Below are 22,478 nucleotides of genomic sequence, written 5' to 3' on the forward strand. Positions count from 1 at the left end.
TTCGAATTTGACATTAGATCTAACAACCCAACTCATGAAATTTGTCAAATGAGATTCTATGTCACGTAGTATGTTGTATGTAGACATCTAAACGGGAAAAGAAATAAACATTCAAGAATTGCAATTAATAGTGAGATAGAGGAAAGAGAGTGAGAGAGGAGAGCAGCCCAAGATGATAAGCTGATGGTGGTCTGACCCTTTATGCTATGAAAGGGCTACCGTCGGTCACGACACGTAGCATATTCTCACACTTACTTTTTAACTACTTCCTGCCAAAAATCATTCACCCGAGAGAGAGAGAGGGAGAATTTGACCTGACCGCAACCCTAGCTAGCCACATTCAAACCGGCGCAGTAAAATCCCAAACAAAAATCAAACCATATTTTCCTCCATTTAGAAGGAATTTCAGTACTTTTGTACTGTTGTTCGTTTCCTAATCAAGATAGGATTTCATTTATCTATATATAGATCCAGAGAGAGAATAAAGAGATAGCAATTCGGATTGCGATTTTGATATTTGGATAGAGATATAGATAGATATATTGATAGATTTGTGATAGATCTAGAGAAAATCAATCAATTGTTATCAATCGACATGGCTAATCGGTGGTGGGCAGGCAACGTGGCGATGAATCCGATGTCTTCGCCGGCGCCGAACGGTTTGAACGCGTCCAACAGCAGCGGCAGCAACCCGAATAACTCGGGGGGCGAGAATCTGGACGAGGCCGAGGACGGCCAGAACCCCGCGGGCGATATCGAGATCTCTGGGCCGTCCTCGGCCGCGTCCGGGGGCCGGCGCCCCCGCGGACGGCCCCCGGGCTCGAAGAACAAGCCCCGGGCGCCCGTGGTGATCACCAAGGAGAGCGCCAACGCGCTCCGCAGCCACGTCCTCGAGATCGGCAGCGGCAGCGACGTCCTCGACAGCATCGCCGCCTTCGCGCACCGCCGCCACCTCGGCGTCTCCGTCCTCTCCGGCAGCGGCGTCGTCACCAACGTCACGCTCCGCCAGCCCGCCGGCGGCGGCGTGCTCAGCCTCACCGGGAGGTTCGAGATCCTCTCGCTCTCCGGCGCCTTCCTGCCGCCGCCGTCGCCGCCGGGGGCCACCGGCCTCACCGTCTACCTCGCCGGAAGCCAGGGGCAGGTCGTCGGCGGCCCGGTCGTCGGCACATTGATCGCATCCGGGCCGGTGATGGTGATCGCCGCGACGTTCACTAACGCCACCTTCGAGCGGCTCCCGCTCGAAGACGACGGCGAGGGGATGCCGTCCCAGCAGACACCGCTGCCGCAGCAGAATGCTGCGGCCGCGGCGATGGCGGAGCCGCCTCCGCCGTCGTCAGCGGCTATGTATAATAACATGCCGCTTCCGAACGGCAGCGGCGGCGCCCAAATGCCGCACGATATGTTTTGGGCCCCGCCGCGCCTGCCTCCTCCGTCCTATTAGGACGGAGGCGGCCGCGGCGACAAGGTCGGAAATTCCTCCTTGTAAACTAAATGCTTTAGGTTTTTTAACTCTAATTTGCAATCTCAATAATTAGCTTCATATATTCATCTTATTAAGTATTTTATCAAATGTGCAACTTAGTTTGAATTCTTATGTTTTGTTATATGGAGTATTAATTAGAGTAAGTATTTGTAATGTGGCTCAAATTGGGAGAAAAAGTTGAATGATTTTTGTGATTATTTGCGATCACATCTCCTAGTATGTTCTTGCAACTTGATTTATTTTGGACTAATTAGAGCAACTTGATTTGAATGTTTTGGTTTCTTTAGACTTTATCTAGAATTTACCAAAGCTGGTGTGTTATAGGTAAGATCAATTGACTACTACAAGTCCACAATTATGGTTAATTGATTAGATAATCTTTGATGGTTGGAAGATTAATTAGGTTTGGCAATAAATGCTAAATTAGTTCAAATTTCAAACCTATGTTTTAATTTTGATGCAGTACTATTATAGTGTATGGAATCGTCCAATTAGAACTCGATCATGATTGAAAGGTAATGAAAGTCTAAAACTATACTATTAGGATCTCAGAACTAATTAAGACTAGGAAGCTTCTAGTATAAATTATAATCATGCTTGCAACTGCTCTAATTGAATTGCATAATGTTGGAGAATTTTTTACAGATGCCTGCTGCTGATTAATCGATTTGAGTTATTATAAAAATATTTTATTTTATGTGATGATATCTCTGTGCAAACTATGAGTAGTAAATATGGTTATTAATTATTGTTAATATTCCTTGCTACAAGCTTGGTTACAAAAAAGCTTGGTTACAAAAAAAGCTTGGTTACAAAAGGATTTTTCTGTACATACATAGAGATGCAATTAGTCACATATGTTTACTATATGGATTCCTAAACCCACATATTCTCCAGATGTTTACTATGATCCTCGTGAGGTTAATATATATTAAAATGAGTAGATGACTATTGTAGGACTAGTATATAATTCTATAGTTGTGGAAATAATTTATTCATTGACTAATCCAAATCCACAAAATATACTTTAGTTTGTAGGAGTCTCATAAAATTATATTGTAGGAGTAGTATAATTCTACGGTCAGTGGAAATATTTTATTCATTGATTAATCTAAATTCATAAAATATACTTTAGTTTGTAGGACATTCTCTCTCTGCAATAGATCAGGGTTCGAATCATCATTGACATATGGATTATTAGGTCAACATGATAGAAACATCGTTGTGGTAAACGTATATTTCTAAATTAAATGATTAAACAATCATGCTAATATTGATCACCTATTTAATTTGTTTCAGTATGCTTCATAATATTTTCTAAATTTTGAAAGTCTTTCTCTCTTTTCACATCCTTCATAAATGTATCAATAGTTGAAATTCGAGGGGGGTGTAAAAAAGAAAAGCAATATTTGTGATTCAATCAATCCTTGCATATCAATTTAATTTAAATTTTAAAAAAGAAAAGCAATATTTGTGATTCAATCAATCCTTGCATATCAATTTAATTTAAACTTCATCTGACTAACCCAATGAGAAAATAGGAGAGTGATAAAATGCAAACTCATATATTGTACAAACTCCAAATTTTTCAACACAGTGTCAATACAACTTCAACACAATGTAACACAGTATAAAATTTCAAGATTTTGATGTCAACATAGTGTCAATACAATGTCAACACAATGTCAACACGATGTCAACCGTTGACACTGTGTTGATATTTTCTGTTGCTATTATTTTGTAATCTGTTGACATTTTTTAATGGTCCAGATAATAGTTTGAAATTTGTACAATATTTAAAGTTTGCATTTGATTACATTCCTAAGAAAATATATTCAAAAGATATACGCACATAACTGCACGCGTGTAAACAAAAGAAACATGCACCTTCAAGAGAATGGCTAGCAAGCGGCTCGACGCAGTTAGGGACGTCTTGGTCCATGACTCACAAAAGAATGGACTCGACAACAAGTCTAGACTCAACGATTGGCAATATCCTATGCTTTGTTACTAGTCAGCACATGATATTAGGTGATGTTCGGTATTCAAGATAAAATAATACCAAGATACAATCGTTGTGAGATTATTTTAGTCATAGGGGATTAGCTAGGACTAATTATCTCATGATTATCCATCTAGGATTGAGTTGTGAGGTTGAATCTCATGAATCAAACACACTATAAATTTGATCCGGGATACAATCTTGTAAACCGAACACCGTATCTTTATTACTTATTAATATAGTAGAATAATATTATTAAAAATATTTTTTTGGTATAATATGAATATCCGGTATTGTATGTAACTTGAATCGTCATCTTAAATGCGTGCATTAAATGTAAGTAAAGGATATTCAAATAATCCAAATCAATTCATAATTTATAGAGGATATAGCATAGAGAATAATAAAGATAAATTCAATTTTAAATTAAATAACTGCATCAACTTATCAAAAAGTGAATACTCATATTTTTATGAATTAACAAATGTTTTAATAGTATAATAAAGATAAATTCAATTTTCAATTGACTATTATTCCAATCTAAGTTTAATTTTAAATAAAATATAGCGGAAATTTTCATTTTTCATTTTCAGTTGTACTTTTCTTGGCGGGAAATACAAAGCGGTGTTTCAGAGAGAATCAATTGAGGCTCACCTGCAAGCTTGATGATTCCAAATTCCATCTCATAAGTTGATCTGGATCCATGTCTATTCGTGTAGATGATTAACCTAATTGCGTTTGTGTATGTAATATGTTTGTGATAATGTCTCTTTCATGCGGTAGTTGAGAATTCTGGAGTATTGGTTGCATTTTGTTGTTTCGATCTGCTTTTTACACCGTTAATTGTACGCACAACTTATTTGCTTCGAAATGACGGTGCTGAGGTGTAGAGATTTCGTTTACTCGCAAGCAAACCGGAGCTGTGACGCTGCTGAGAACCTCTGAATTTGTGAATTTATCATCGGATGTTGTCGATCCGGAACAAGGAATCGGAAGAGACGTGGTTCTGATGTGAAATTGGGGATTGAGACTTGAGAGTTCAGATCGGCATCCTGATGTGAGTATAGTTTCGGAAGTTTCACCGAATCTGGATGATGGAGGTTTCATATGACTGTTGGAAATTAAGCATGGATATGAAAGCTTTGGGGTCTGTATCATCTGAAAAGGATAAGCCGGAGAGGCTTCTCGAGCCTCGAGGTCAGGCAAGAGCGTTCCATAAAGAGAGATGAACGACATTCATATTGCTGGTGATTCAGCTTGGTAAAGAAGGTGGTGCGGATTGTGGTGGTGATGTACCTGTGAAGAGTAGTATATCAGAGATTCAGAGGCTAAAACTGATAACAATGACTAGACGGAAACTTCATGTAGAGAATGCGAAATTGGAGTCCGAAACATCCCCCTTTGAGGCACAAGATCTGTTGGTTTGTTTGTATAATCGAAGCATGGATGGTCATTTTCTTGAATTGAGATTCACGCAAGAGATTGTTCGTGGTTATCTGAGGAGCAATTTGCCAAGAGTTTTGGGGGTTGCAACACTTACAAGTTAACTGTGCAATTTGAGCTACATTATGCCTCTTCTTCTCATGTATTTATTGGGAATCAATATGAAGTGATAGTATGATTGCATTTTATATTTCCGCATTCTGAAGCATGTGCCTTCTTTTGCATGTATCATTAAGTCAGTTGTCTTTTTTAATGATCTTACCTTACAAGTATTGGAACTGGAAACTGATAGCTGAGATCTCCTATTTTATGTATGGACAGTGATGAAGCTGCATATCAATCGAGCATCTCTCAAGTGCTCCTCGTTAAATATAATCCAGGTAAGATTTATTTAGTTAACTACACCTAAAATTCAGACTGGTAGCAAATGCAATCCCAAATCGGTGCATCTTTTACTATGTCTGATTTGAGTCATGCATATTTGCTAGCTACTATAATATAGGAGTACTGTATTAGTTAATAGTATTAATTTATGCTTAATTTAGTTATACATAATATAGTTGATGAATTAAAGCAATATTACAGATATTGGCTTTTCTGATTTGAGTTGAGTCATATAAAGCCTGGAAAAGTAGATAGTATTGGAGCTTTGGCTAACACTTCCAACTTACTGACTTAAGGGGTGAAATACGAAAACAGAAAAAGAACGGTGACGTAAGTTCCTCTCTCCCTACCACTGAGACTGAGGTTGTGCTGCATACTTCGTCCATAGTGATTGCAGATTATTGTCTTGGTAGACATAATAATCTTGTTCAAGCAGCCTCTCCAACAGGCAGCCTTCAGATATCACATCGCTCGTTCCCGGATCCATCATTGTCTGCATAATCACTTCATTCTCCCATTCTCTGCTAATATAACCACCAGGGTTAGCTATTGCTTTTCCATACATTTCTATCTCCTCCTCCAGGATAGCCACCTGCAATGCAAAAACAAGTTACATACTTGCATCATTAAATGTATAATATTGGTAACATTTTGTGGGACAATCTAAAACCTGCTGCTGCAGGGCAAAGATATGAGCAATGCAACCGTAAATAGGGTCCTCCATTCGCGCAAGCGCCTCGTAAGATACAGTTATGGCAGCATCGCTTCTGCTATGCTCCGGCAGATGTGACAGCAGCTTCGACACGTTGCTGGCTCCAAACACCTTATGGACTGCTGCAAAGTGGTTTGCTGCTTGCTCGTAGCTGAAATAAGGTGCGAATATACATTCTTCCGTGCACCTCCTTCTTAAGAACTTACACGCTCCACACGACGAGCTTACTCCTGTCATCTGTTTATGTGCCTTGCTTTGTGTTGTGTATGAGTAGCTGCTCAGCCATATAAAGGGCTCAGAATGAGAGTGAGAGAGACATTTTACTTTATAATAAGGGAAAGTAGATTCTTTTAGGTCCCCTTCGTGCCCAACAAAATTCCATTAACAAATCGGGTAAACTTTCCAAATTGTGTGTTTTGAACTTTTTAGAGGAGCTTTATCCATAACGAATGATACAGAGACCCAATCATCATCATATTATAATGTGAAGCTCAACAATCGAGAGAATATTGCTGATTGTTATTCTATTTTAATGGTTTTTTACCAAAGGGATTAGGCAAGTGCATGCAACACTCGCCATTTTCTCTTTATATAGCAATAATGAGTAAAGTCGTTTGGCTTTTCCAAGAAAAAAGAGAATTTCCCACACGTGAACAGTTGAGGCCTTTTCATTGTTCATTTTTTGTCTGTGCCAATGGGAAATGATGAAAGTGAAAGTAGGTTCTTGTTCACCATCTCTAACTCAGTTAATTATAATAATGTCTGGTTGCATATAAAGTGTATGAGTGAGTTATGAAGGAAGCATTTGTTGCACCCATTTGGCTACATCCCAACCTTCAGAGACGGCAAGTGTAATAGGACCATTCGTTTATCAATCTTTCCGACTTGCTGCTACGGAACCAAGGTCGAAAAGATTGAAAAAATCGTCCAACATTTCATTCAACTTTAGATATACTATGATCCCACAATAGGTTTGAGGATGGTCTAGTGATTGAGTGCGTGTTCTTGATTCCAATGGTCTCGGGTTCGAGTCTAAACGGCGTGTCTATAGGTCTATCTTGTGCACACCAGAATACCCCCTCTGTCCGCGAACAGGAATCCTGTTTTCCATTTTAGTCCATCCGCGAATAGGAGCCTCGGGTTACATTTACCATAAATGGTAATAGGGTCTTACCTTCCACTAACTCATTCCACACGCATTTCATTTAAAACTAATACTCCCTCGGTCCCACATTTGGAATCACTTATTGTTATGGCTCGAGTTTTAAGAAAAAGTTGAAATGTGTAATAAATGAAGTGAGATGGTGGAGTGTGTAATAAATGAAGTGAAATGGTAGATGTGTAATAAATGAAGTGAGATGGTAGAGTTGGTTGAAGGTGGGTCCCTTTTGACTTTTGATTTTTGTTTTGGTTTATTTTAATGTAGATAATGGCATTTTGATGTAATTTTGATGAAGAATGAGGTAAAATTGTATGACCAAATATGGAAAATTCTAAAAGTGACTCTTAATCTGGGATGGAGTGAGTATATACAAGTGAGACCACTATGCCACTAACTTTTTCACCTGCTTTTCTTAACATTTTTTAAAATTCGTGCCAGCCATAAATGAGACTCCTAATAGCGGACGGAGCGAATAAAAATGAAGTTGCTATAGTATCTGTAATTTAAAAATAATGAGTGTAGAACATATGCTAATATTCTATAGCCTCTCTCCTAGGGAATGAAACTAGGTAGGCTAGATGAGTCATAAATCCAATTTGTCTGTGCATGTTCATTCTCCATTACATGCATATTTTATTATTCTCAAAGACTAAGAAGTTGCATGATAGTATTTGGCTGGCCCTATCTTCAACAGTTTCATATGAGAGAGAGAGAGGGGAATGCCGAAAGTGTTGTAAGTGAAAAAAATTCAAGCTTTCCGTCTTGTCCACTTTCGAGCTTAACGATGAAAGTGTCTTTCTCTATCAGTCGTTAATTAATTCTATATTACTACTAATCTGCCCACCTTACGGTTTTCTGCCTTTCAAATTTTGATTATATGATGTTTAAGTGTTGATTTGTATAAAATCCGTATAGGAAAAATAATCATGTTTTTTTTTTGGCATGTCTAGCAATTTTTTTTAAAAATCTATTTGGAGTTTCTTTTTGTATATCATATGGATGATCTGATACGCAAGGACCGTGATTGGGAATTATTTGATCGTCTTTCTCTGAGGAAGAGGCGAAATAGAATCAACTTGAATTCGGGACCGCTATTCGAAATCTTAGTGAAACACTGGATTTCTTATCTCATGTCTGCTTTTCGTGGAAAAATACCAATTGAAGTGGAGGGTTTTATCAACACCTAATAAGGACACTAACACGATAAGACTTAATTCATTAATTTTGTGGGTGTTCATTTTCGTGTGTGTTTTCATGTTGTGTCGAAAATCGTTACTCCACTTTGAAGTGAGTACACAAGTTTAGCTGTGTAGCATTGTTTTGTGGAAAATTTAGTCCAATAAAAGTAAATTTCAATTTCAAAAAATATATTCATGATTTATTAGACTAAAGAACTTTTGTAGAGATGTATTATCATGCTAAACTTGTGTAATCTCACTCTAGAGAAAATTTCCACAAATCTAAAGTATCAAACCTTGATATTGTATATAGTAATTTTAAAATGTGTTAAAGTTGGATACAAATCTACTTCTACTGAGGGGTGGCGATTTCTTATTTACTTCCTCTCCCAAATCAGATCGCAAATATGATTGGTTGGTTTCAATGGATTATCCAATTGTACTAGGCCCATTTATTGATGGGCCAAAATGGCTAAGCCCAAATTATTATATACTACCACTTCTCCTTCTTGTACTTAGAGAGAAGAGAGAGAATAAGAGACCTAACATAAATTTATACCCTAAAATACATAAAAGAGTTGCTAAGATTGTATTTACTCCCTCCGTTTGCCATTAGAAGTCTCATTTATGGACGGCACGAGTTTTAAGAAATTTTAAGAAAAGTGGGTGGAAAAAAGTTAGTGGAATAGGAGTCTCACTTGTATATATTAGTTTTAAATGAAATATGAGTGGAATGAGTTAGTGGAAGGTGAGACCCTATTACCATTTATGGTAAAAGTGATCCGGGATTCCTATTTACGGACGGACAAAAATGGCAAAACGGGACTCCTATTCGTGGACGGAGGGAGTAACTCATATTCATATGTTAAATATAACTAACAAGTCTATAGACCACTTGAAAAGAACTCTAGATTTCTTTGAATCGCTTGGGTTATAGTTTAATTAATTTAGTTAATTAGGATTCACTATATACACTGATTATTGTATTTTCTACAACATACTTAAGACATTGAGTTTAGTACTACTATAACACATGATTTTAGGTTAGAAGATCCGAACCGCTAATTGCTGCGCTTCCACTCGAGTACAAAGTAAAAAAAGCATAATCTCTATTTCAACATGTCTTAACATTAAATTATTCTGAGATTATCCGACATTTAATTAGGCCCAAATTAATCGAGATTAATTTTGTTACATGGGAAACGTCGAAACTCATAAGTCGAGACTTATACTACATGACATTGTTCAGAAATTTAGTAGTGAGCGCTATCTGCCCAACCGATTCATAAAAATTAATCTTGTCTAGTCCATCAAACTGAACGGCAACATCATATATTATTGATAAATATAGGTGAAAGACACCATAAAAATTTGTTCCACCCATACAAATTTTGTTGCCTATTCATTTTTTTATTTATTAAGAGTGCTACACATAGTATAACAGTTCTAAGTGAAGTATTTTTAGTTCTACCTACTTATATTAATTGTCTACATTTTCTTGTCCTGGTTTACTGAGTATTGAAAAATGAGAACTATGTCACTAGACTAGACAGTCCCAACTAATTTATCATATGATTCAAACTTTTATTTTTGCTCTCAAACTTCCATTCATTGTAGTGAAATAAAAATTAGTTTGAAGTTCTCTTAGAGGTTGACATGAGCTCATCTTTATCATCTCAAGAATAAAAAATGATGTACATCAAAATGCATAATTATTATGAATACGAAACAAATAAGCCTTAATCACTATTCAATAAACAAAAACTCCAAAACCAAAGAGAGAAATGTAAGGTTGTAATTCTCCAGAGTCTCTATCCATCGCCACAATATACTGAAGCATCATAGACATAATAATTTTCTTAGAGTTATTTCACAAATAAAAAAAGAAAAAAGAAAAGAAAAGAAGAAGATAGAACCTCAATAATGCAGCAGACCCAACACTGCAGGCACCAAAATAAGGACAAAACAAATATACTTTTCACAATTCTAAACCATATAATAACAGGATAACTTTGTAATTCTTGAAAATAGCAATAAAAGAAAAAAGAAAAAGAGAAACTTGATCTTAGCTTGTGTTGTACATAGTGCTGCATGTGTGGTAACTAAAAGATGACCCAATTTAAGTGGAGAAGAGCAAAGCAAAAATATTAACCTCAATTTCTACTCCAACCGCCATTCAATCTCCAGCCGCCACGTGTCATGTAAGCAATCTTCATTGTGTGGCTAATTAGTTGTGATAGGCCAATCCAATGTGGTATGAAGTTTGTGTATTCCTACTATATATAACATCTCAGTCCTATCTCAAGTGTTGCACAGCCACTAAATAACCACCACCACCACAACCACCTCCCTCTGCAGCTTAATCGCACAATGGCCGCCGCCGTGTCGACCATCGGAACCGTCAACCGCGTACCGGTATGTAGTACTCTACTCTATCTTTGTTCATATAAGTATAAGTATCAATAAAAATGAAATGAAATGAAATGTAATGTGATGTAATGAATGTTGCAGTTGAACTTGAATGGGTCCAACGGAGGAGGCGCGGTGCCGACGTCCTCGTTCCTGGGCACGAGCCTGAAGAAGGCGAGCGGCGCGAAATCTAGCAACGCCCAGAAGGCGAGCTTCAAAGTGGTGGCAGAGGTGAAGCAGACAGACGGAGACAGGTGGAAGGGGCTGATTGAGGACGTCTCCGACGACCAGCAGGACATCACCAGGGGCAAGGGCATGGTGGACCCCCTTTTCCAGGCCCCGTCCGGGATGGGCACCCACGACCCCGTCCTCAGCTCGTACGAGTACCTGAGCCAGGGCCTCCGCGAGTACAACCTCGACAACAAGCTCGACGGGCTCTACATCGCCCCCGCCTTCATGGACAAGCTCGTCGTCCATCTCTCCAAGAACTTCATGACACTCCCCAACATTAAGGTATTGTTAATTCCTTTTTTCTTTGTCTTATTGACAGAACCATATGTAATATATACATATGGTTCTGTTAGTCATTCACCCCTTAAAAGGCCTTATTATATTAATTTTTTTTTTGGTGCAGATTCCGTTGATTTTGGGTATATGGGGAGGGAAGGGGCAGGGGAAATCCTTCCAGTGCGAGCTCGTCTTCCGCAAGATGGGGATCAACCCGATCATGATGAGTGCCGGAGAGCTCGAGAGCGGGAACGCAGGAGAGCCCGCGAAGCTGATCAGGCAGCGGTACAGGGAGGCGGCCGACATCATCAAGAAGGGGAAGATGTGCTGCCTCTTCATCAACGATCTCGACGCCGGTGCAGGGCGTATGGGAGGAACCACCCAGTACACCGTCAACAACCAGATGGTGAACGCCACGCTCATGAACATCGCGGATAACCCGACCAACGTGCAGCTCCCGGGTATGTACAACAAGCAGGAGAACCCCCGTGTCCCGATCATCGTCACGGGTAACGACTTCTCCACCCTGTACGCCCCCCTCATCCGTGACGGGCGTATGGAGAAGTTCTACTGGGCCCCGACCCGTGAGGACCGTATCGGTGTCTGCAAGGGTATCTTCCGTACCGACGGAGTCCCAGAGGAGGCCGTCACCAAGCTCGTCGACACCTTCCCCGGCCAGTCCATCGGTACGAAGTTTTTTTTTTTTGTTTTTTTTTTCCATTACTATACATCAAAATTATGTTCTGGATTCGCCACTACGTCTGTTCTAATTTGGTCAAACATGCAGACTTTTTCGGTGCACTGAGGGCTCGGGTGTACGACGACCTGGTGAGGGACTGGGTGAGCGGAGTGGGGATCGAGAACATCGGGTCGAAGCTGGTGAACTCGAGGGAGGGGCCACCGGCGTTCGAGCAGCCGAAGATGACGCTGGAGAAGCTGCTGCAGTACGGGAACATGCTGGTGGCGGAGCAGGACAATGTGAAGAGAGTGCAGTTGGCTGACAAATACTTGAAGGACGCAGCTCTTGGAGATGCTAACAAGGATGCTATTGAGAGGGGAGCTTTCTAGGCCTTTAGTTTTCCATTTTCTTGCTGCAGACAGCTTCTCTTCATCATCGTCAACAATGCTCTAGCTGCTGCCGTTTATACAAATTCTGTTCTTTCCTATCTTCCTCTTTTTGTTTTGCCCATCTTCAATTGTGTACTGTTTGGTGAATTCAATGAATTTGAACTCTTATTGTGTTAATTGTGGAATGTGTGTTAATACACTTTGCCCTTTGGTTCTAACCTCTGCCTATCTCTTGCATTTTCTTACTTGTTTGCTGTGTACTATATTACTCCATGTATAATCACTTTGGTATTTACTTGACTATGAGTCTCACTTATGGTACAAAGGAAGTATTTTTCCTATTTTGGGTATTGTGTGTATAACATATTTATGTAATTTTGTGACGATTTGATGAAAGTTCTTTAGTTTTTCGGATTTTGGAATTTTTAAAATAGGGATAGAGGCAGAAATTAAATATGTTTAGATTTTGAAGAAATTCGTCAACCTCAAAATGTGTTATAAATGGGTTTAATTTAAATGTGGAAAAAATGACACTATATGTGCATGCAATATGAACTTGTCTATTTGGCAAATTTATGCTGTGTGAGAGAGTAACATATTATGATTAATAATTTCATTACTATTATGTTTGGCCTACTGTTATTGTAATATCAATATCAGTTAGTAACTTGGTAAACAATTTTTTATATACTCATTTTTAAAGTTACGAGTCACAATTATTTTTCAATCAAAATCGTGACATTAACTATTACTCCTATATTTTCCGACTATATTATTTCGGCGAAATTGAAATCTTCTCTTTCAAAAATAGAAAAGCGGCAGTCTTCTCTTCCAAATTCCCAACCTCCTCTGCAACTCAATCCCTAACAAAATGTCTCAATTCACCCAACAATTCCTCAACACCGTCCTCTCTCAGGGCGGCTCCGATGCGTCGCCCTACGCTGAGGGAATGACGTGGCACATCCGGCAGCACATTACAGGTCCAACGAGATCGAGAAAAGGGGACGTCATGACAGCATCCACCTATCTCGGAGACTATAGAGAAGAAGTCATTCTTGCTTGCATCTTCACAAACCGAGACGATTCGATTCAAACAGGAGCAGTCAAGCCATCTATTTTCATCATGGTAAAGTATGTAGACGGGACCAGTGCACCGGCCTTACTGCACAGATCCACAACAGCAGGCGCGTGGCCGTAGTAATTGCGTCCTTTATCAACGAGTATAGGTGGATCCTGGCGGCGCCTGTACCAGACTCTCTTAGGAGGAACCATGTCATCCACCCCCGCCTTCTTCCAGAAATGAGTCCCGTGCCAGCTCTCGTACTTGAACACTCCACATGTCCGAGCCTTGTGCCCCGATGGCCCTACGTGGACTTCACAGCAGTGTTTGCAGACTCTTGCCGGATAGACAAACAGTAACCTGTGAACTCCAGATCGAAGCTTCTCCCACGCGTCCAGAGTTTGTCGACCTATCAATCTCAAATCATCCTCCGATAACGACCTACGGTCATCTGCATTGTCGAATGGAGTAATCACAACGCTTGGATCGTTGGAATCGACCCCTGCCTGCAGGCAGAGCTCCACGACTGCAGGAATGCGTTGATGATCAAATCTTTCTTGATGTTTGATTATGTTCTGAAACATTTTCTGCAAGTGAAAACATTCCACTGGGACTATAACATCATCTACGCTCCCATTTACCCATTCATGGACCTTTTTCTTACCATGGCGCCTGTAGCCGTGGCAAGTTTCAATCAAATGACCACCTTCACCTATATAAACTTCCGGGCAGTATCTATCACAAAAAAAATAAAGATAACATAAAAATGAAGTTTATTCAAATTTATTCAAAACTAGACATAGATTCATGCAAATAACACAAAACATACACCATCTTTCCCCTCTAAAAACCAGGCATCACTACATCAGCAAGTGAAGTTTCATGAAACTTGATGGCAACAGGTATTTAAACTACATAAAAATTTAGTATTTGAAGGAATACATGATCAAATAAGTCCAAGGTTGTTCGTTCCATTAATTAAAGTATGTCGTGAATCCCCTAACTGCATGAGACGACGACAATGAGGAGCAATTCTTTTAGGAAGAAATATACATCACATTTAGGCCATCTTCAATCATTTACACCAAACTCTAACCTATTTTCCAGTATACGTTACACCAAAAAATAATTTTACTCTAAACATTTGCACCAAATTTAAGATTTACACCATGTTTGGGAAAGCACCGAAAACGAATTTGAGTTTGGTGTATGATTGGAGAAGATTTCTACACTAAAACTCATTTTTGGTGTATGGTTGGAGATGGTCTTATCCCAAATCACCACAAGAAAAGGTTTTAGATATGAACAAATCAAAATGGCCTAATTTTTTTTGAGAATGGACACATGATAATTTGTAGGTTAAACAACCAATTCAATTCAATTTCACATACATTGGCAATCTCGATTATGAAATCAAAATTGAAACAACAAACGTAAATAAAATGGGGGAGATTGGTGAAATTACTTGCAAGCCCAAACCGGTATGTGGCGGAGGAGCGTTGAGACTCCGCTGTAGAGGGCGGTTCTGGCGCGGAGGACTTCACGCGCCACCGGAAGTATAGGTTTGACGGGATAGTCGCGGGCGCGCTGCTCGATTCGCTTCAGTATCATAGGCCTGAGTTTCCGTAGATCCACGGCGCGACGCGAATTTGTGCTGTAATTTCTTAGGGCTCGAAGCATTTCTTCTAGAATTAGGGATTTCTAAAGCGCGGATTCAAACGCTGTGCTTCCAATTCATATTCAAATTCAGATACATTGATGAATCAAATCTAATCTCCATAACCTCGCTCAAATCTCTCCGACTACCTTCACCTCGATTTTTCGTTTTCTTAAAGAAGTTCAGCTCTTTAATTTCGAATTGTTCGATTAATTCGAGCAGCAACTGATTGTGAATTGATGCAATGAGCTTGGGATTGGGATGGGGATTATACCTCTTGAAACTTGGTAGGAATTGGATTGGCTTGGTCTCTGCTGCTGACCAAAACTTTTTGCCCAATACTTGGATTGATTTGGAGAACTGTTGTTTCCGATAAATTGAAATCAAATTGAGGGAGAAATTTGCAGGAATATCAAGGATTCAAGTGATAAAAATGAAGAAATTGGGAGAATCTGAGAAATTGAAGTGAAGAAATCTTTTGGGCTTCAAACATTGGATTTAATGTAATTGGGCTCAAAACATTGTGTTTTATTTCACAAGTAGAGGGCCCATTAATTGTATTATTATTTTATTTGGATTTTGGTAATGCTATATTTTATATTCTTCTTACTTTGTATCTCTTCGATTTAACAGTGTATTTTTTCTTTTAACGGAAGTGATCAAATGCAAACTCTAATTATAGTACAAACTCCAAACTATAATTTGGACTATTAAAAAATATCAACAGATGATAAAGTAATAGCAACAACAAATGTCAACACAATGCCAACGGTGATGCTATGTTGACATCAAAATCTTGAAATTTTACACTGTGTTGAAATCGTATTGACGTTGTGTTGATACTGTGTTGAAAAGTTTAGAGTTTGTACAATATACGAGTTTGCATTTTATCACTATCCGTCTCCAAAAAGTATTAACATTTAGTTCGGCATGAGTTTTATGTATAATTGGTAAAGTCCCTCCTAAACAAGAGAAAAATCATTTTATCACTCCATATAATATTGTCGGAATATTATTACTCCTTCCGTACACGAAAAATAGGACACATTGTGAATGACACGGGTTTTAATGTGGAATTGATAAAGTAAGAGGGGAGGGTAAAAAAATAAGAGAAAAGTAGTGTTAGTGGAATGTGGGTCAATATTATTAGTAAGAGAGAAGAGAAAAAAGTAAGAGAAGTTATTGAAAACTTTCATTTTTTTAATGTGCTCTATTTTTCGTCGACAACAAAAAATAGTAAATGTGCTCTATTTTTCGTGGGAGGGGAGTATATTATTTGAATTATTGCGTAAAAGCCCTTATTATTTCAACAAAACGTAGGAAAATTATTCTATTAATGTTGTGGAAACAAAATCCATAATATGTAGCCATTACCAAAATAAATTTCTACATACACTGTCTGCATGTATTTTTCACACGACCTCGGCTACAGCTTTGGAATGATATTATTAAATTCGCAGTGGGTGTTGACGTGTTGTTTCAATTTGTAAGTATTGTATTTAGCAATTTAGTATCATTTTTTTTATCTAGAATTATTTTAGAATTTTAAGTGAATTATTACGAAATCAAAACCTAAAATAATTTAAATTCCAAAATTTTAGAAATTCGTTTTTAATTGATTTATAAGTAGTACTATTACTACTCCCTCTATCCTATCGAAGATAATCTATTTTCTTTATTCCGACCAAGATAATCCATTACTAAAAATAAAAACTTCTTTATCTCTACTTTATTCCATCATTCCAAACGAAGGGAGTATAATTTTAGGTCTGACATTTGGAAAGCGTGGCTATGTCATTACAACTACGTGTATCAAAGTGCTAGATCAATAAAATAATTACATAAATAATTTATTGGAAAAGCCCATGGTCACTTACACAAAACTCAAAGCTAATCTCCTTAGTTGCAGTGAACCACAATCTTCCGTCGACGCCGGCGAATGCTATCTTACTTAATTTATATTATGTCCACATAATCGGTTATTTTCTACGTCACTCACAACAACTCTTCTTCATGCTTAAATAGAGGTCGATCGCCAATATCGTTCGGCCGCGGTCTCTGCGCCATCAATATCTTTTACTTCGGTCATCCGCCGCCAAGATCGCTTTCGTTCCTTCCGTCAAAATCTTCGCCAGTTTGGTTAAGTCGAGATAAGTTATATTTTTTTTCTAATAAATAAGTTTCCCTAATAATTTGAAATATATGTGCATATATTTTATCTAAAATTGCATAAAATTCTACTTATTTGTTTCTTAGAATTTGTTTATTTCTTGTGTCTATTTTGAATTTATTAACTAAAAATGATTTTTACTATTTACTTGTATCTATACATATATAAAAGGCGAGTTTTGGCTTTAATTTGAATTTTTATAAGTTTTGGGATAGATTTGAATATTTATAACTATTTTGTAATTAATCAATTAAGAGCATAAATGATGAATGTATCGGTTAAATTTTTTTATGTTAAAAACTTCAAAGAAATTAAAATCTCTTGAAGAACATTATTATACAATAAAATTAAACCATTATTACAATTATCTATGTAATAATGACATACGTTCTTAACATGAAATGTTTAGTCAACTATCTTATTTGTATTTAATGTAGGAGAACATAAAGTAAAATTTTAAAAATTTATTTTACAATCTTAGCCCTTATTTTTAATTTTTTTTTTATAAATAAATGGGATAAGTGAAAAGTTTAAGAATAAGGTCTTCATTTTTTAGTAGGCTATAAATATATGACATGTGGTACCTATAAATTCATCATTATTTTTGAAATATTTATAAGTTTTGAAGTTTAAACATGAATATTTATGTGAGTATAAAATTACAAATTTTCAGTTATTATTTAAAAATTAATTACTACCTCTGTCCCCCAAAATTTGCTACACTTTGACCCGACACGGGTTTTAAGAAATGTAATGGAAAGTGAGTTGAAAAAGTTGGTTGGAGTACGGAGTATTAGTTTTATAATAAAATGTGCGTAGGAATGAGTTAGTGGAATATGAGGTCCACTACCAAAAATGGTAAAAGTGAAGTGTATCAAATTTTCAGGGACGGACCAAAATAGTAAACTGTATCAAATTTTCAGGGACGGAGGTAGTATAAATTATTGAATGTATACAATGTGAAGTAACGGCCAATCATAAGCAGTTACAAATCTTTAAATAGGATAACTTTTAATCCATGACTAATAACAATAAAAATGAATAAGAAAAGTCAAATTTTGTAACCTCTATTGTTTTAATTTTATAATTTATGATGTTTTAATTCCATGATCTCTCATGGACTAATTTTGTGCTTATAAAAGGCATAGAGTTGTGCATGAATCACACACCAACAAAAACATTTTTCATTCTCTCTCGAGTTCTCAACATTTTATTGTACATTTTAGGAACATTGAATTACTCATTTTTTGGAGCCCCATCAAGTTCATCGGTGCCTAGCGGGTTTGAGATGTTATATACGTTAGGAGGATTTCATCTTTGGGGATAATACGTCAATCTGAGAGCACTAACCGTAATGTAATTTGTCTTGCAGAAAAAGGGTTTTTCTCAACTAGACTTATAGTTCAGTTTATTTTATAATTTTTATTGTAATTTTCATTTATTTATTGTTGTTTTTTTTCTTTTGATTGCAATAGTTAGAGTGCCGTGTGTATATATGATTCGGGAATTTTATCCCAATATTTCTTACAATTCTTAGAGAGGGGAGAATCACAATATTCTTGACTCGAGAATTTTTATCTAAATATTTCTTACAATAGTTAGAGTACATTGTGTATATATTGTGATTTACATTTTTCAGTAGAGAGATATGAATGATTGTTTTAAATATAGTTCAAATGTATCAACACTTGATACTCTCTTCTTTGTTGTCCAAATAAGTATGTTTGTCTTGGCTCTATTTTAAATAGTATATTTATTAAATTGTTGTTTATAGATATTTTTAATCTTATATGGTTATATTATTTTTTATTTTAATTAATTAATTAATAATTTAAAATCATATGATGAAAAAATATTCCGTCGTGCATCGCACGTTGGTTAAATGAAACTAGTTTATTATATAAACGAGTTAGATAATAATAAAACTAGTGATGCAACATGTTAAATGAAATTAAGATAAACTTGAAGACTTTTATATATAATTATTGGCCAATGAATCTCAATTGAATCAGTAACATTCATTTCCGTTAAAAAAAGGATTTCCTTGTTTATTCATACGATTAGTGATGTTACACTAGAAAATTCTAAAAATGGAAGCTGGATTATCCTCTTTTTTTTTTTAATTCTAGAAAATGCTAGACTTTCCATCTATGTCGCCATGCTTAGTGTTACCGTTTTTGCACCAAACTTAGATTTTCATGACACTAGAGAGCTGAAGAATGTTAACAATGTGTTGAAGAATGCCTTGTCTCAAACACAGTATTATTGCATCTAAATCTTCACAATTTCAAAACAAACAAGTGTAGCTATCATCATTTGGTAAATTCCCTACAAATTATGTATTATCCAACGAAGCAAAGCCTTGTATTTATTTACTATCCAACGAAGCAAAGCCTTGCTTTTAATACTCATCCGCATCTTAATACCGGGACTTTGGTGCGTTTTGGCAACGATGGGATTGTAAAACCTCTTAAGCTCCTCCATCTTGTTAATGAAAGGCTCAGCATCATCTACCTCCTCGGCTTTGTGCAACCTCCACCACCACCGGCGGACACACGTATAGATGGGGGAGGGCTTAAGCCCCTACCCAATTTTTTTTTTTTGAACTTTTTCTATTAGAAAAATGATTAAAAATTCTAAAATTTACCTCCAGCCTTCACTAAATTATTGTTATTGAAGACTAAATCATCAAAAGTTGAGTAGTAATAGGGGCTGAAATGAATAAGAAATAAAAAATTGCAGAGGATAAAATGAAGAGTAATAGCTGACGAGATGAGTTTGAGGAAGAAGATGACTTTATTACAAATAATATTATAAACTTCATAGTAAAATGTGTCAAGTTGTTGTGCTTTTTAAAAATGTCTGTTCATTTATTGGCTACTAAATTAAATTAAAGGATAACTACTCTTAAAAAACTATTCGTTTTGATAGAAATATATGGATTTCTATAAAAATGTGTTTCGTTAATTTTTTTTTCGACTCTGTAAACTAATTTCAATTTGATAACTTAATTTTCAATTAATGACTTCTAAATTTTCGTCTTCTCTATATCTTTTTCCAGAATCATAATTAATAAAGCATTATTTCATTTTTCTTTCCATATAATCGATGCAAACTCAAATTTTATTCTCTTAGTAACTCTAACCCATAAGTTAAATTTTGGACTTTTTTCTTTTCAACTTAATTATGAAAAAACTTATTGTATTTTTACTTGTATCATTTTTATTTATAGAAAGATTCCCACTAAATTTTCTGCTCTCTTATTGTACTTTACCATTGTTTCTCTCAATCTTTATACGGTAGTACCAACAAGCATTAAAACTTGTTTCATCCACAAGACTATTTTTCGTAGATATGAGAGTACATATAGTAAAGCCCCTACTGACAAAAATTTCTGCGTCCGCCACTGCCCCGGAGCTTATGACCAGGCCATAGACTATTTTGGCCGAATAGTAAATTTTCATGTAAGAATTTTAATTATGTGACTTCCATTTTTCTTCCATAATAACATGATTGAAATTTGAATCATCATCTTTTCTTCCCAGAAATTAGCCAAATATTTGCCAAAGTCATGCACAATGAGGCTTGCTCCAGAACTGGTTAGAAGATATCTATACATAAACTTTCTTTTCTCTTACTATTAGACCACCACATCTTAGTCAACGCGAAAGCCTTGTCTATCTTCTTCTTGTCGGCCTTTTCCATCATACCTGCTACACATCTCTCATTGTTCCTCATGCCGTACGCGTACTCCATCAAGGCATTCCTATAATCAGACTTCGTCCTATACTCTTCGTCCGCCCTCTTGTGCTTCTCCGCATCTCTCACCATCTTCTCTATTTGTTTCTTGGACAGCCTGTCCATGCCCTTGCCCTTGTAGTCGGTTATGGTGATGTTGTTCTTCACTCCACTCCCTATGTGCTCTGCTGACACATCCAAGATACCGTTCTCATCAATGTCGAAGCACACGTTGAATGTACCAACACCTCTCGGCTCTGCTGGAATGCCTCGGAGAATGATTTCACCTAGCAGATTTTTTTTTGTGTGTTGCTTTGCTTCTTTCGCCCTCGTACACGGAAAGCCACACCTTGGTCTTTTTGCCTACCATCGTGCAGAGAATTTTCTCCATCCTTGTTGGGATAGGTGTGTTCCTCGGAATAATTACACTCATCACATCTCCTGAGCATTCAATACCAAGAGACAAAGGAGTAGCATCCGAACAACCACATTCTGCACCCAACACAGCAGCACCATATGCCACAGCTTCGTCTGGATTAATGGTCTTGCACGCCTCCTTCCCATTGAAAATCTCCTTCAACATCTCCTGCACCTTCGGAATCCTACTTGACCCGCCCACCAGCACCACCTCATCCACGCTGCTTTTCTCAACCTTTGCATCACTCAGGCATTTCTCAACCAGTTCCATACACTTCATGAACAAATCCAAGTTGAGCTCATCAAATCGAGCACGGGTGATGGTCGAAAACAGATCAATCCCCTCAAACAAAGATTCAATCTCAATATTAGTTTGGGAAGCGGAGGAAAGGACTCTCTTGGCCCTTTCACAAGCACTCCTTAATCTCCTAATAGCTCTTGCATTCCCACTAATATCCTTACCATTCTTCCTTTCAAACTCTTTCACGAAATGATTCACCATCCTAATGTCAAAGTCTTGCCCTCCGAGATGAGTATCACCGGCAATAGCCTTCACATCAATGACACCCGCCTCAACCGTGGCCACAGACACATCGAATGTGCCACCACCAAGGTCGAAAATAAGCACGTTCTTAGCCACATCACCCCCTTTATCTAGACCGTATGCGATGGCTGCAGCAGTAGGCTCGTTGATGATCCTTACAATGTTGAGGCCAGCAATGTCTCCAGCAGCCATGGTGGCCTGGCGCTGAGAGTCGTTGAAATAAGCAGGCACGGTGACGACTGCATTCTTCACAGATGAACCAAGATAGGCTTCGGCTATATCCTTCATCTTGGAGAGCACCATTGAAGAGATCTCCTCAGCTGAAAACTGTTTCTCCTCTCCTTTGTAGGTCACTACAATCATAGGCTTGTTGTTGTCGGTGGGGTGAGGAATGACCTTGAATGGCCAGAGTTTCATGTCACTCTGAACCGTTGGATCATTGAATTTACGGCCAATCAGCCTCTTTGCATCTGAGAAGCAACAGTAATAATAAAAAAATTCACTATCTCCATCTTATTTCCTTCCTTAATTTCGTAGATTTTGT

General features: G+C 37.5%; 4 protein-coding genes and 1 pseudogene across 4 annotated transcripts; 2 read left to right on the forward strand and 3 right to left on the reverse strand.

Annotated features, from left to right (window-relative positions):
• The first annotated feature begins 275 nt into the window (after nt 1–275).
• LOC125200641 (AT-hook motif nuclear-localized protein 15-like) lies at nt 276–1,570 on the forward strand. Its single transcript, XM_048098337.1, has one exon. It carries the CDS (start codon nt 596–598, stop codon nt 1,439–1,441), a length of 846 nt encoding a protein of 281 aa, XP_047954294.1. The 5' UTR covers nt 276–595; the 3' UTR covers nt 1,442–1,570.
• A 3,946-nt stretch (nt 1,571–5,516) lies between these two features.
• Nucleotides 5,517–6,297, reverse strand: LOC125202637 (LOB domain-containing protein 33-like). The gene is made up of 2 exons (XM_048101088.1): nt 5,983–6,297; nt 5,517–5,904 (listed from the first exon to the last, which is right to left on the reverse strand). Exons 1-2 carry the CDS (start codon nt 6,259–6,261, stop codon nt 5,659–5,661), a joined length of 525 nt encoding a protein of 174 aa, XP_047957045.1. The 5' UTR covers nt 6,262–6,297; the 3' UTR covers nt 5,517–5,658.
• Nucleotides 6,298–10,619: 4,322 nt separating this feature from the next.
• LOC125219420 (ribulose bisphosphate carboxylase/oxygenase activase 2, chloroplastic-like) lies at nt 10,620–12,525 on the forward strand. The gene is made up of 4 exons (XM_048121398.1): nt 10,620–10,779; nt 10,876–11,286; nt 11,408–11,966; nt 12,068–12,525. Exons 1-4 carry the CDS (start codon nt 10,735–10,737, stop codon nt 12,346–12,348), a joined length of 1,296 nt encoding a protein of 431 aa, XP_047977355.1. The 5' UTR covers nt 10,620–10,734; the 3' UTR covers nt 12,349–12,525.
• A 483-nt stretch (nt 12,526–13,008) lies between these two features.
• Nucleotides 13,009–15,432, reverse strand: LOC125219431 (APO protein 4, mitochondrial). The gene is made up of 2 exons (XM_048121409.1): nt 14,874–15,432; nt 13,009–14,143 (listed from the first exon to the last, which is right to left on the reverse strand). The coding sequence occupies exons 1-2, from the start codon at nt 15,086–15,088 to the stop codon at nt 13,438–13,440; spliced, it is 921 nt and encodes a 306-aa protein (XP_047977366.1). The 5' UTR covers nt 15,089–15,432; the 3' UTR covers nt 13,009–13,437.
• A 5,403-nt stretch (nt 15,433–20,835) lies between these two features.
• LOC125224161 overlaps nt 20,836–22,478 on the reverse strand; it is an 80,525-nt pseudogene continuing 78,882 nt past the window's right edge.

Source organism: Salvia hispanica, chromosome 1 (assembly GCF_023119035.1).
Source record: "Salvia hispanica cultivar TCC Black 2014 chromosome 1, UniMelb_Shisp_WGS_1.0, whole genome shotgun sequence".
Lineage (NCBI taxonomy): Eukaryota > Viridiplantae > Streptophyta > Magnoliopsida > Lamiales > Lamiaceae > Salvia > Salvia hispanica.